The sequence below is a fragment of the Bos indicus x Bos taurus genome, chromosome 22 (assembly GCF_003369695.1).
Source record: "Bos indicus x Bos taurus breed Angus x Brahman F1 hybrid chromosome 22, Bos_hybrid_MaternalHap_v2.0, whole genome shotgun sequence".
In the NCBI taxonomy this organism is placed as follows: domain Eukaryota; kingdom Metazoa; phylum Chordata; class Mammalia; order Artiodactyla; family Bovidae; genus Bos; species Bos indicus x Bos taurus.
This window is the reverse complement of record NC_040097.1, coordinates 11,447,526-11,462,425: the sequence shown is the minus strand read 5'-3', so window position 1 is coordinate 11,462,425 and position 14,900 is coordinate 11,447,526. Positions and strand designations below refer to the sequence as shown.

General features: G+C 40.1%; 1 protein-coding gene across 3 annotated transcripts in view; it reads left to right on the top strand.

Moving 5' to 3' along the window:
• DCAF1 (DDB1 and CUL4 associated factor 1) overlaps positions 1 to 14,900 on the top strand; it is an 88,719-nt gene that overhangs the window by 50,783 nt on the left and 23,036 nt on the right. For all 3 annotated transcript variants that reach the window (XR_003507835.1, XM_027523414.1, XM_027523415.1), the window contains 8 exons: positions 809 to 967; positions 2,130 to 2,309; positions 2,789 to 2,998; positions 3,815 to 3,984; positions 9,950 to 10,074; positions 11,069 to 12,332; positions 13,075 to 13,273; positions 14,726 to 14,808. Coding sequence is in view for 2 of the 3 variants with exons in the window: in XM_027523414.1 (XP_027379215.1) it covers positions 809 to 967; positions 2,130 to 2,309; positions 2,789 to 2,998; positions 3,815 to 3,984; positions 9,950 to 10,074; positions 11,069 to 12,332; positions 13,075 to 13,273; positions 14,726 to 14,808 (2,390 nt within the window). In the remaining variant the exon portion in view is untranslated. The remainder of the gene's footprint in view (positions 1 to 808; positions 968 to 2,129; positions 2,310 to 2,788; positions 2,999 to 3,814; positions 3,985 to 9,949; positions 10,075 to 11,068; positions 12,333 to 13,074; positions 13,274 to 14,725; positions 14,809 to 14,900) is intronic.

Here is a 14,900-nt window from a genome sequence, read left to right as displayed (position 1 = left end):
TGAATTATATACAAGGATTAGTCCGAGTCTGTGTATTGAGAGAATGTCTGAAGAGGGTACACACCTATTGACCTTGGTGAAATTTGTACAAGTATCAGTTACAAATCTGTATCGTTTTGTCTGTACTGCTTGCTGCCTGTCTCATGACCCAGAAGACACTTTGGTGTGAGAAACAGGAGGGGGAGCTCTAGTTATGAGGCTGCATCCATGTTGGCCTGGATTCAAAGTCATTGAGTAGCCTGCTGCTTGCATTGCACTCCCTGCCCTTAAATTGCCCAGTTCAGGTCCACCCAGAGAGGCTATGAAATGTATTATTAATAAAGTCTATTTAAAGTGCATTCTGATTAGTACCAGAAATGTACTAGTTTTTTGAAGTTTGTTTTTGAGGATATAAGCAAGTATCAGTTTAAAAGAAAGCAGAGTTTTGGGTAAATCAGTGACTGGGCCAAAGCTAAAACATAAAGCTGATTATGTTTAAAAAGATTAAAATGGAAAGGGTGACAAAAATCCATTAGGGAAGATATGTAATAATAAAACAGTTATAGGAGTGTGTCATAATGTACAGTAGTATTCTTCATTTCTTGTTTTTCACCATCATGAAAACTTTGGTATTAGGAGGCAATGTTACCGAATTCTACAGTTTTTGTTTGCTTATTTTTTTGTTTCCCTTAAGCAGTATTGGTTTTACTTCTGTTTTGAGGGGGTGGTTGTCTACTTTTAAGGAGTCTTTGTATTTAGCAACTTAATATTCTGTGAAGAGATATTTGTTCTAGATTGTTCCATGGTAATATGTATCCTCTTTGTGTAGCACCTAGCATCTCTCCTGCTCCACAATAAGTTTGCCACAGAATTTGTTGCGCACGGTGGAGTACAGAAATTACTGGAAATTCCTCGTCCTTCTATGGCTGCAACTGGTGTATCCATGTGCTTGTATTACCTGTCCTACAACCAGGATGCCATGGAAAGAGTAAGTCCAGTCCATTCAGATGTATGGGAATGGTTTAGGGTGGGACTACTCTCATGCATTCACAGAAAAGCATTTGGATGAGACAATTAAACAGTTGGATTAGGCCTTAATGAAAGGGCATTCTATTTTCAGGCTCTTCTCAGGTGTCCCCCAGTAGAGTTACATTTTGCATTTTCGAGTCAGTTATAAAAACAACAGATGATGCTTTGTGTATGTTAACAGGATAGTTTGTGGTAGAGATAGTAAAATCATTCCAGTTGTTCTTAGGGCTCTAGAGGTACTGTACCCCTCTGGTTTTTCTGTTTTTCCAGTTAAGATTTTTTATTTCATGTTTTTTTTTTTTTTTTTTTAAATGTAAGTGGGTTATACATTAGAAAAGAAATGGGTCCCTAGACACCACAGCAACCCTTGTTTCTATATCTGGAGCATTCTTCTATATTTTATGCAATTGTAGCTTTTCTGATAGAGTGAAGTTGGTAAATTCCTCTCAGTGGTGTCTTTATTCTTCTGTGCAAATTTATTAATGGGGTAATCTTCTGATTTTAATTTTTTACTCGTTACGATCTAGCTTTCTGCAAAGATATGTAATCTTTTGAGAGTAGTAACCTAATCTGTGTGTATTTGTACAGAATTAATTGTGGTTAAAAGTGTCAAACAAACCTGGGTAATGCTTCAGAATTCATTGTCTGACAGGAGTCAGCACCATGTGTGTGAACAAATCAGTGAGTGAATGGATACTGAACTTGGAGATTTCAGTATCAGAAGGCTCAGTTACTTTTATCAGCTCCCTTACTTTTATCAACTTTTTATCAGCCTGGGAAAGTCCCTTACATCTCTGAGCTACTTCATTAGTTAAGTGGTGATCCTGATACCTGTGTAACAGAGCTTTGTGAGCATTAAAGGATAAAAATATTTGCAAAGTTTGACACTCCGAAAGCTTAGGTGGAATTTAAACATTTCTCTAAATTTAGATTGTTTTCTGCCTAGGAATAGATTGTCATAAAATTTTATTTACAGCTTAAGCTTTAAATCAGAATGACTTACTCAGGAATGATTATTGTATTTTGTAGATACCTATGTACACTGGTGAATTTTTTATACCTTCTGGAAGTTCCTTTCCCCCACGTTTTAAAAAGTTGTGTTTTATTTTTGCCCTTTGCAGGTTTGCATGCATCCCCACAATGTTCTGTCTGATGTGGTGAACTACACCCTGTGGCTAATGGAATGTTCACATGCCTCAGGATGCTGCCATGCTACCATGTTTTTCTCAATCTGCTTCTCCTTCCGGGCTGTGTTGGAACTCTTTGACCGCTACGATGGTCTTCGTCGTCTGGTGAACTTGGTGAGGTTCTTCAGTGGCTTCTCTTTGTGAGGAGTGGGGTCCTGCTTGATGTGGCTGCCCTTCAGCAGCACTGAAGAGAGGAAGCTTCTGACTGGAGGGGTTTTTCTGTCATTTTTATGGATAAAGTCTTTTTCCCTCCTTCATTCACAACTTTTTCTTCCTCTTAAGTGGTTAGAGGACTATGCCACTGTAGACTTGCCTTGAAGATAGTAATCTTACAGGGAGAATTGCTTGTTCTAAAAGCAGTTTTGTGCCTCTGTGTCTTTCAACATGATTGAAAGCTGTGTCATTTTTCAATATAGGTTTAGTGTTTTGTTTTCATATGTCTGCTCTTAACATGATGTACAGACAGATGTACTTTGATGTTTATCAATCTTCTTGAGCATAAAAATCTACTGAAATCTTTCTACTTTTTTCTCCTTTTCCTTTTTCTTTTCGTTCTTCTCTTTTGCCCCCTTCTTCTGCCCCTTTCTTAATAGATCAGTACTTTGGAGATTCTAAATTTGGAAGATCAGGGTGCACTTCTGAGTGATGATGAAATATTCGCTAGCCGGCAGACTGGTAAACACACCTGCATGGCCTTGCGCAAGTACTTTGAAGCTCACCTGGCCATTAAATTGGAACAAGTGAAGCAGTCTCTTCAGAGGACTGAAGGTGGCATTCTTGTTCATCCTCAACCTCCCTACAAGGTGAGAGAACCTTGTCTAAAAAGAAACATTGTTAGTATTGTCTGTAGCATCTTGGGCCTGAAATGCACATTCGTATCAGTGGAGTCCAGGTGGGATGTACATTAATGGATTATACTTGCACTGTGAGGAGGCAGAATGAAATGGATAGGGGTGTAGGGACTTCTCTAGCTGTACAGTGGTTATATGACTCAATGTCAATGGCCCAGGTTCAATCCCTGGTCAGGGAACTAAGATCCTAGCTGCACGCTCCAAAGGAAAAAAAAAGAAAATAGATGTATCGAGAACTTACTTTGCTCCCAGTTGTAAGTTTGCTACTTCGCTGGGATACTTAAACTAAAAGATAAACTGAGATGTGTGCGAAAGGACTTTTTTCTGTGAAAAATACTAGATAGATATTCTAGCTGCTTCTATGTGGAATTTTCTTTTGAAACCTGGTATATCTATAATTTACTTCACTATCATTTTTGAAATTAGTATGTTTTAGAACAAAGAAGAGTATCTGCATGTTTTAAAAGTCACATATTGAAAAGAAATCAATTATTTTATGTGGTGCTTCTTTTTCTTAAGGTATGAAATACATGCACCAATAATTTGAACATTTTGTTACCTTTTTTGGCAGAATGTATTATGAGTCTAGTTACAAATAAAAGATGAAGCATCATTTATTATTTCATATGTGGGCTGTGGACTCAAGAAGTGTGTGTCAAGACTTATTATTTAGCTTTATTATTAAAATCTTTAGAGCATTGAGCTGTGCTGGAGAAAACAGCAGGTAGATTGATAGAGTTCTTTAATAATATATCTCTGTCCTTTTAGGCATGTTCATATACTCATGAACAGATTGTGGAAATGATGGAGTTTCTGATAGAATATGGCCCAGCGCAGCTGTATTGGGAGCCAGCTGAAGTCTTCCTCAAGCTGTCTTGTGTCCAGCTCTTATTGCAACTTATTTCTATTGCTTGCAATTGGAAGACCTATTATGCAAGGTGGGACCAGAGAGAGGTTTCAAAGATCGGCTTTTTGCTAATGTTCATGTTGGTTTTCACATGGTGTATGCTTAACAAATATTTGTTGAATTAAAATTTTGGACTTGAATCTGAGAAACTAGATTAAGCGTGATAAATATCTTTAAATGTATAGAGTGCTTGATCTTGGTGATTATAAATACTGTACCATAGACAAGGATCATGTCTGTACTCTTAGAGAAATTATGCAATCTGTGTGGCTACAGCTTGCAGAGGTGTGTTGAAGTCGTCCTGAGACTGGAGTCTAGTATTCTTTGTACTTAGACTTTAAATGTTAAATGTCTCTCTACTGCTTGGCAACCATATATGATGTTTATTTGAGCTTCACATACAGCTGTATTTTTTGCTTTTGGTAGGGTTTTCACCATTAGGACAGAGCTGGACAAGGCTCAGGGAAAAACAGCTAATGGCATCAGGCAGTTGGGTAGGTTCTATTTGAGGCTGATGCAAAAAGAAAGCTATGTTTTGGATAAGGAGTCTGGAGGGTACAAAGTAACAAAGTTTATAAGCTGTGGTTCTTGACCTCCTTGCCCTATCCATCCACTGCCATAAAGACAGGAGGTTTCTTACTCTAATTCCTAGGATAGTTAAATCTAGAGGAATACTTTTGGTGGCCATCTTCAAGCTTTCTGGTCTCAAGATTCCTTTACTGTACTAAAAATTATTAGGACCCTTAAGAGCTTTTGTTTTTTATCTATTGATATTTAGCATATTAGAAATTAAAACTGAAAATGTAAATATATTTACCAACTTACTTAAAAATAATCTGAACCCATGGCTTATTGGCATTTTTTATGAAAAGTTTCCAAAATAAAGCCAGCTGATTTTCATCAAGTATCTGGCTCAATAGATCTCATATCTGCTTCTGTATTCAGCCTTTTGTGACATCACACATGACATAGCCTCTGGAAAGCTCTTTATACACTCATGAGAGGAGAGTGAGAAAGGAAAAATAACATCTTAGTGTTATTATGAAAATATTTTTTAAATCTCAGCACCTTTTGAAAAGGTCTTAGAGACTCCTAGGGTCCCCAAGCACACTTTCAGAAACACTGTTTTTAGAGTATTAAAGGAGGTTATTATATTTACTTGGAGACCATTGCTTTAAAGATGATGAAAACTCAAAGGATAATAAGGTTATAAATACATTTTTTGAATGGTAAATCCATATGTGGATTACTTAAGAAAAAATAAATATGTCCTTTAAAAGTTTATTTTTAAAAATAGAATTAAATACTTGTTTTTGCTTAGACTATACAAAAACCTTAGAAATAAAAATTATTCTTTGTTCTTGTTCAGTGGCCAAATTGTGTCCAACTCTTTGTGACCCCATGAACTGTAGCCTGCCAGGCTTCCTTGTCTTTCACTGTCTCCCTGAGTTTGCTCAAACTCATGTCCATTGAGTTGGTGATGCAATCCAACCATCTTATCCTCTGTCACCCATTTCTTCTCTTGCCTTCAATTTTTCCCAGCATCAGGGTCTTTTCCAGTGAATCGGCTCTTTGCATACGGTGGCCAAAGTATTGGAGTTTCAGCTTCAGCATCAGTCCTTCCAGTGAATATTCAGGTTTATTTCCTTTAGGATTGACTGGTTTGATTTTGCTGTCCAAGGGAGTTTTAAGAGTCTTCTCCAACACCACAGTTCGAAAGTATCAATTTTTTGACTTTGAGCCTTCTCTGTGGTCCAACTCTCATATTCTTACATGACTACTGGAAAATCCATAGCTTTGACTATATGGACCTTTGTTGATAAAGTGATGTCTGCTTTTTAATATGATGTCTAGATCTGTCATAGCTATTCTTCCAAGGGACAGTTCAGTTCAGTCGCTCAGTCATGTCCGACTCTCTGTGACCCTATGAACCACAGCATACCAGGCCTCCCTGTCCATCACCAACTCCCGGAGTTTACGCAGACTCAAGTCCATTGAGTTGGTGATGCCGTCCAACCATCTCATCCTCTGTTGTCCCCTTCTCTTCCCGCCCTCAATCTTTCCCAGCCTCAGGGTCTTTTCAAATGAGTTAGTTCTTCGCATCAGGTGGCCAAAGTATTGGAGTTTCAGCTTCAACATCAGTCCTTCCAATGAACACCCAGGACTAATCTCCCTTAGGATGGACTGGTTGGATCTCCTTGCAGTCCAAGGGACTCTCAAGAGTCTTCTCCAACACCACAGTTCAAAAGCATCAATTCTTCAGTGATCAGCTTTCTTTATATTTCCAACCCTCACATCCATACATGACTACTGGAAAAACCATAGCCTTGACTAGACCGACCTTTGTTGACAAAGTAATGTCTCTGCTTTTTAATATGCTGTCTAGGTTGGTCATAACTTTCCTTCCAAGGAGTAAAGTGTCTTTAATTTCATGGCTGCAGTCACCATCTGCAGTGGTTTTGGAGCCCCCAAAAATAAAGTCAGCCACTGTTTCCACTGTTTGCCCATCTATCTGCCATGAAGTGATGGGACGAGATACCATGATCTTAGTTTTTTGGATGTTGAGTTTTAAGCCAGCTTTTTAGTTACCTTTCTTTAGGTTCTTTAGTTAGTTTTCACTTTCTGCCATTAAAGTAGTATCAACTGCCTATCTGAGGTTGTTGATATTTCTCCTGGCAGTCTTGTTTCTAGCTTGTGCTTCCAGCCCGGCATTTTGCATGATGTACTCTGCATATAAGTTAAATAAGCAGGGTGACAATATACAGCCTTGATATACTCCTTTCCCAATTTTGAGCCAGTTCATTGTTCCATGTCTGGTTCTAACTGTTGCTTCTTGACCTGCATACAGGTTTCTCAGGAAGCAGGTATGGTGGTCTAGTATTCCCATCTCTTAGGAAAAATTTTCCAGTTTCTTGTGATCCACACAGTCAAAGGCTTTAGTGTGGTCAATGAAGCAGAAGTAGATTTTTTTGGGAAATTCTCTTGCTTTTTCTATGATCCAGTGGATGTTGGGAGTTTGATCTCTGGTGGTTCTGCCTTTCTAAATCTAGCTTGTACATATGGAAGTTCTCAGTTCACATATTACTGAAGCCTAGCTTGAAAGATTTTTGAGCATAATCTTGCTGGCATGTGAAATGAATGCAAATGTATGGTAGTTTGAACATTCTTTGGCATCGCCCTTCTTTAGAATTGGAATGAAAACTGACCTTTTCCAGTCCTGTGGCCACTGCTGAGTTTTCCAAATTTGCTGGCATATTGAGTGCAGCACTTTCATAGCATCATCTTTTAGGATTTGAAATAGCTCAGCTGGAATTCCATCACTTCCGCTAGTGTTGTTCGTAGTAATGCTTCCTACTAAGGCCCATTTGACTTTGCGCTCCATGATGTCTGCCTCTAGGTGAATGACCACATCATCATGGTTATCCAAGACATTAATAACTTTTTGTACAGTTCATCTGTATATTCTTGATACCTCTTATTAATCTTTACTGCTTCTGTTAAGTCCTTGCTGTTTCTGTCCTTTATTGTGCCCAGCTTTGCACGAAATGTTCCCTTGGTATCTCTGATGTTCTTTAAGAGATTTCTAGTCTCTTCCATCCTGTTGTTTTTCTCTGTTTCTTTGCATTTTCACTTAAGAAGGTTTTCTTACCTCTCCTTGCGATTCTCTGGAACTCTGCATTCAGTTGAGTATATCTTTCCCTTTCTCTTCTCTTCTCAGCTATTTGTAAGGCATCCTCAGACAACCACTTTTCTTTTTTGCATCTCCTTTTCTTGGGGATGGTTTTTGGTCACCACCTCCTTTACAATATTAGGGACCTTCATCCATAGTTCTTCAGGCATTCTGTCTACCAGATCTAATCCCTTGAATTTATTTGTCACTTCTACTGTATAATCATAAGGGATTTGATTTAGGTCATACCTGAATGGCCTAGTTAGTGGTTTTCCCTACTTTCTTCATTTTGAGCCCGAATTTTACACTAAGGAGCTGGTGATCTGAGGCACAGTCAGCTCCCCATCTTGTTTTGACTATATAGAGCTTTTGCATCTTCAGCTGCAAAGAATATAATCAGCCTGATTTTGGTATTGACCATGTGGTGATGTCCATGTATAGAGTCTTCTCTTGTATTGTTGGAAGAGGGTGTTTGTTATGACCAGTGCATTCTTTTGGCAAAACTGTTAGCCTTTGCCATTCTTCATTTTGTACTTCAAGGCCAAACATATCTATACTGTAGTTTATTCTCCTATTGATGGGCATTTAGTGTCTTCTTTCTTTTTCCTGTCAAATGAGTGGTACCATGAACCTCTTTTTGAAGTCCCTTCAATGCCAAACAGGTGTCTCTTGACTCCCTACTTTTGAATTCGAGTCCCTTATGATGAAAAGGACATCATTTTGTTCTAGAAGGTCTTGCTTAGAATATACAAAACCTTAGAAATGGAAATTATTCTTAGCCTCTGTTAATTTGTTTAATCTCTTTTCCATAATTCTGTAAATAGACATGATTAAGATTATAGTGTTTAATTAAACTCATTTTTTAAATGAAATACCTCAAGTTATATGAAGATACAGAGAATAATATAACAACTACTCCATACTCAGGGTTGGCATGTTGCTTTCTCAGTTCCTTTCCATTTTCTGCCCCCCAGCCCAGAGTGACCAGTTTTCTTGAATTTGGTATGCATTCTTTCCATTCTTTTTTTTTTTATGCTATGCATATGTGTGGGTGTGTAATCAATGATTTAGTACTCTTTTTATGTTCTAAAATTGTATAAAGTCTTACCTGTGCTTGCTTTCTTCACCCTTACTTTTACTTATTTTTTTAATGTAAGTTTCAGGTATTCAGTCACCCTTAAGTGTTTGAGATTTATGTGTTGATACGTATTTGAATTCTTATATTTGCATATTGGGTTTCCCAGGTGGCGCAGTGGTAAAAAATCTGCCTGCCAATGCAGGAGGCCCAGGAGATGCAGGTTCAATCCCTGGGTTGGGAAGATCCCCTGGAGTAGGAAATAGAAACCCACTGCAGTATTCTTGCCTGGAAAATTCCATGAACAGAGGAGCCTGGTGGGCTCCATGGGGTTGCAAAGAGTCAGACATGACTGAGTGACTAAGCACATTTCTATACTATGGTTTATTCTCCTACTGATGGGCATTTAGTGCCTTTTTTCTCTTTTTTTTTCCTGTCAAATGAGTGGTACCACGAACTTCTTTTTGAGGTCTCTCTTGAGGATGTGATGTGTACAGTTTGAGTTGTAATGTGGCTGCATCTCATCTTTAGTGGATGTTGCCAGATTGTTTGGAAAAATGACTTCTCCCACAGCAGTCTATGGGAGTTTTCATTTTCTCTCCCTTCTTGCCAGTGCTAGGTATTGTTGGCTTTAAAATTTTGTATCTTGGTTTTGTTGTCTTTTGAGCCTTTTCATTTGTCCTTAGAAGTTTTTTTGAAACAATTGTCAGTAGCTGCAAAGTTGTCCAGAATTTAACACAGGTATTCCTGTTTCCTGTGTAAGTTTTCTTAATTCTTTTGCTGTTTACATGATGTGATAATGGACATCTTAATCCATAAATACTTGTTTGTACTTCTGATTATTTCCTTAGGGCAAATTCCTAAAGGTAAAATTCCTGGGCCAAAGGTTACAAACATTTTAAGAACCTTGTTTCATATTTCCAAATTATTTTCCAAGAGGAGTGTCCTATTTTCTTCTCCTCCCAAAAGTTTGAGAGCATTTGTCTCTGCTCATCTTCACCAGCATTGGAGATTATCCTTTGTTTTTTAATCTTAGCAGTTTGATAGGTGAAAATTCCATACCCATGTTTTTTGAAATTAGTGTTGTGGTGACTTACAGGTCCTCTCTTGATGCCATGGCTAGGGACAGAGTCATTCAGGTAGTAAGTAGTTCTGACCCACTGTCTGTGTCTGTCTGTCTCTCTTTTAACAGAGACTGTTTCTGGTGGCTGTATCCGAGTTTCCCTTTGACTAATTCTTCTTTCTGTCCAGGAATGACACTGTGCGCTTTGCTCTGGATGTCCTGGCTATTCTCACTGTTGTGCCAAAAATTCAGCTCCAGTTGGCAGAATCAGTGGATGTACTAGATGAGGCTGGCTCCACCGTCTCCACTGTAGGTAGGTTGTATCTTGCCATTTTTGTCATTGCGTGGTTTTAATTTGTTTTCCTCTGCCATTCTGGTTGTGGTTACTTAACTGACCTAATTTTGCAGTACTAGAACAGAAGGTAGCAAAGGAGGGTACCCTTTAAGTTCTTTTAAGTCATGCCATCAGTTTCAAATAAGGGAGTCATGTTAGTGAACTCAGGTATTCTGGGTGGTACAGGCATTTTTGCTGTAATAGTACAAGTGCATTCCTTGCACTCTTCAGAGTGTTATGCTAAAAATAGAATTTATAAGAAACATGGGTTGGGGCAGATAGCAAAAAATTTAAGCAACTCAAAATGAATAATTGGCAAGCAGCGCAAATGAATAAGTTATTACACACAAAAACAAAGGGAAAAAACCCTTATTAAGATCAGGGCTGATGAGGGCTGCTGCTAAGGTGAGCATGCAAGTCATGTGAGTGGCTGTGGGCCCTAGAATGCAGTACCCTGGGGAGAAAGCCTGAGGCTTAGCCACTTGTTTTTAAGTTAATTCATATGTAGAAGAAAGGGTTTCTGCTACTACTATAGCAGCCAGGCTGAGGACTTTTTCTTTCCTGCTGGAAGTTTTTATTCATTCCCACTGTTTTTGCTTTCCTTACCTAGGAAAGCTTGTACATGAACCTTGGTGACTTCCACATCATTCCCGTATTTAAAAACTGCATATGAGGTCTTCTGTCATAAAGATACACTGTAGTAGAACTGGCTGCATTTTATACAAACTATTCCTTACACTTAAGTCCATGGGGTCGCAAGAGTCCGACTGGACTGAGCAACTGAACTGAAGAGAAAACTGCTACACTTTAAAAAGAAATTATTTATTTATTTTAATTGGAGGCTAATTACAATATTGTAGTGGTTTTGGACACAATGAATAGAACTGTAAATTTTGACTCTGAAATAAATTTTGACAATTGAAGTTGACATTAGTGTTATGAGGAATAATATTAAAAAATTTTCCCCCTATAGGTATCAGCATTATTTTGGGAGTGGCTGAGGGTGAGTTCTTTATTCACGATGCTGAAATTCAGAAGTCAGCACTTCAGATTATCATCAATTGTGTTTGTGGCCCGGATAACAGAATTTCTAGTATTGGCAAGTTTATCTCTGGAACGCCTCGGAGGAAGCTGCCTCAGACGCCCAAAAGCAGTGAGCACACTCTGGCCAAGATGTGGAACGTGGTGCAGTCCAACAACGGCATCAAGGTGCTTCTGTCCTTACTGTCTGTCAAGATGCCCATCACAGATGCAGACCAGATCCGGGCCCTAGCCTGCAAGGCCCTGGTGGGCCTGTCTCGCAGTAGCACCGTGCGGCAGATCATCAGCAAACTGCCCCTTTTCAGCAGCTGCCAGATCCAGCAGCTGATGAAAGAGCCTGTGCTTCAGGACAAGCGTAGTGACCACGTCAAGTTCTGCAAGTACGCCGCTGAGCTCATCGAACGGGTGTCGGGAAAGCCGCTTCTTATCGGCACCGATGTGTCCCTGGCACGTCTGCAGAAAGCTGACGTTGTTGCCCAGTCACGGATCTCCTTTCCTGAGAAAGAGCTGCTTCTACTGATCCGAAACCATCTCATTTCTAAAGGCCTTGGGGAGACAGCCACTGTGCTGACTAAAGAGGCCGACCTGCCCATGACTGCTGCCTCCCATTCTTCGGCCTTCACCCCGGTCACTGCTGCTGCTTCTCCTGTTTCTCTTCCCCGCACCCCTCGCATCGCCAATGGCATTGCAACTCGATTGGGTAGCCATGCTGCTGTGGGTACCTCTGCCCCTTCTGCCCCCGCTGCTCATCCTCAGCCGCGGGTGCCCCAGGGTTCACTAGCTCTGCCTGGTCCATCTCATGCAGGAAACTCCCCTGTGATTGGTAGGATCAGTTTTATCAGAGAGAGGCCATCACCCTGCAATGGCAGGAAAATCAGAGTGTTGCGGCAGAAGTCGGACCATGGCGCCTACAGCCAGAGCCCAGCCATAAAAAAGCAGCTGGACAGACACCTTCCCTCCCCGCCTACGCTGGACAGTATCATCACAGAATATCTTAGAGAGCAGCATGCTCGCTGCAAGAACCCAGTTGCCACCTGCCCACCCTTCTCTCTCTTTACTCCTCACCAGTGTCCTGAGCCAAAACAGAGGCGACAAGCGCCAATAAACTTTACCTCAAGGCTAAACCGCAGGGCATCATTTCCAAAGTATGGAGGGGTAGATGGCGGGTGCTTTGATAGGCACCTTATCTTTAGCAGGTAAGGAGAGGTTACCTCACTCCCTGAGAATTGGAATGATTTTTCTGTTTACGTCAGAGTATGTGGGCAATATCAGCATGAAGTAATAACTCCAGAAAACCATTTGTTGGCCTGAAATACCAGGAATTATCATTTTGTGTGAATACCTGAGCAATGTGACTATACCCCCTTTTGTCAAGGGGAACCCAGGGGTTCCTTGTATAATTACTGGCAATATAAGATACTCTGTTCTTGTTATATTAGTATGTTTTCTAGAGCCCATGCAACACTCTGTCCCTGACGAGGCTCTCAAGTTTGTACTTGTGCTGGTCCAAGTTGTTACCTCTTCTTATTCCTTAAAAATTTTACACTGGGGCTTCCCCTGGTGGTCCAGTAGGTAAGACTCCACACTCCCAATGCAGGGGGCCTGGGTTCAATCCCTGGTCAGGGAACTGTGCTGCAATTCAGAGGTCACATGCCGCAACTAAGATCCAGTGCAGCCAAATAAATATTTTTTTAAAATCTTGCATACAAGTCATGGGATCTCAGGTTTTTGACATGGGAATTTTTGTTATTGTTAACATTTTTAAGTGAAGGTCCAGTTCTCTCTTGTAAAATGAAGATGAACCACTGACGGTCACTGATAATTTGGAAGAACCCACTTGAAACAGAAAGGCTGTTTTTCTTTCTGTCTTTCTAACAAACTTTTGTTTTTCCGAGTCTCTGCATGTTCTTTGTCTCTGACTCTCTCTTGTTTGTTCAGGTTCCGTCCTATTTCAGTGTTCCGGGAAGCCAACGAGGATGAGAGTGGCCTCACCTGCTGTGCGTTCTCCGCACGAGAGCGCTTCCTGATGCTGGGCACCTGCACCGGGCAGTTGAAGCTCTACAACGTGTTCAGTGGACAGGAGGAGGCCAGCTACAACTGTCACAACTCAGCCATCACACACCTGGAGCCCTCCAGGGTAAAGCTCCCTTCCTAGGTTGTGCTCAGTCATGCTTCTAGGATAGGTTGGTGAACTGCAGGTGTGTGGGCTGACCGGTTTCCCGTGTTTGTGTGTAAAGTTTGTTTGGAACACAGCCATACTCATATGTTTATGTATTATGTCCTGGCTGCTCTGTGCTACAGCGGCAGAGTTGAGTATTGTGGTTGCATGCAGCACAGACCATGTGGCCTGCAAAACCTACAGTATGGACTGTCTGGTATCTGGCCCTTATGTTTTCCAGACCTAAAGATAGATGGACAGATTTTTAATGTGCTTTATTTAGAAACTTGAGATTATCTATCAGCTATGACCACAGAAGTTTTTGTGTTGGAAGGAAATCTGTAAGTACTGTGAATTTTTAGGAAAACAAGTATTGTATGATCCCAGTGGTAGGTCATAGTCTAGTAGTACTATTTATTTTAATTCTTTATATTGGAGTGTAGCTGATAAGCAATGCTGTGATCGTTTCAGGTGGACAGCAGAGGGACTCAGCCATACGTATACATGCTTCCATTGTCCCCTAAACTCCCCTCCCGTCCAGGCTGCCACATATACATGGAGCAGAGTTCCCTGTGCTATACAGTATGACCTTGTTGGTTATCCACTGTAAATATAACTGTGTTATTAGTACTGTTCTGTGGATGAAATCAATGCTTTTGCTGTTTCTACAAGTCAAGACTGTTAAGATGACAAGGATAATTTTCCTCAATTTAAAGTGAAGGAGGTTGCTATATTTAAAATGCATAACCAACAAGGACCCACTGTATAGCACATGAAACTCTGCTCCATGTTATGTGGCAGCCTGGATGGGTGGGGAGTTTGGGGGAAAGGGGATACACGTATGTGTATGGCTGAATCCCTTCGCTGTTCACCTGAAACTGTAACAACATTGGTAATTGGCTATACCCCAATACAAAACAAAAAGTTTGAAAAAATTATAATGTGGGAATCGTGAGGAATATAGATTAATTTGGTGATGAGCTGGGAAGAAAAATAAAGCAAGTTGATCTTTTATTGGGCTTTCTCTTTGAAAAATCTTGTAAGAATCCTTAGCTACAGAGTCTAACAGCTGTTTTCAGTTTACTGATACTTCAGATGAGGGAGATGGAGAAATAAGGCCAAATATTAAGAAAGGAGAAACCATGTTTGACATTTAAGTCTCATCATCCCCCACCCACCACACCCTTGAAACTATTGTATTTCATGTTACTAGTTCAGGAGGATTAAATATTCTCAAATTTAGTGATTTTTTGTGACATAGGAGGTGCATATTGATTAAATCTTAGCAGCTTCTGACCATTTCTTGATTCCTAAAAGTTTTTCTGTTTTCTTTATAATCCAACAATATATGTTATATTTTAGAATGCTAATGAAAGATGGCATTTATGTAAACACATGATTAGCCACCTTGGGCTTCCCATCTTCTTTTAGGATGGATCCTTGCTGCTGACATCAGCTACCTGGAGCCAGCCTCTGTCTGCACTGTGGGGAATGAAATCAGTATTTGATATGAAGTATGTATCTACTTTTATAATTCAGTGTCTCTGTTTTACAATTTATCCCCTTCATCTGATTCTTTGACTCTGCATTTTGGGGCAAGAGAAGA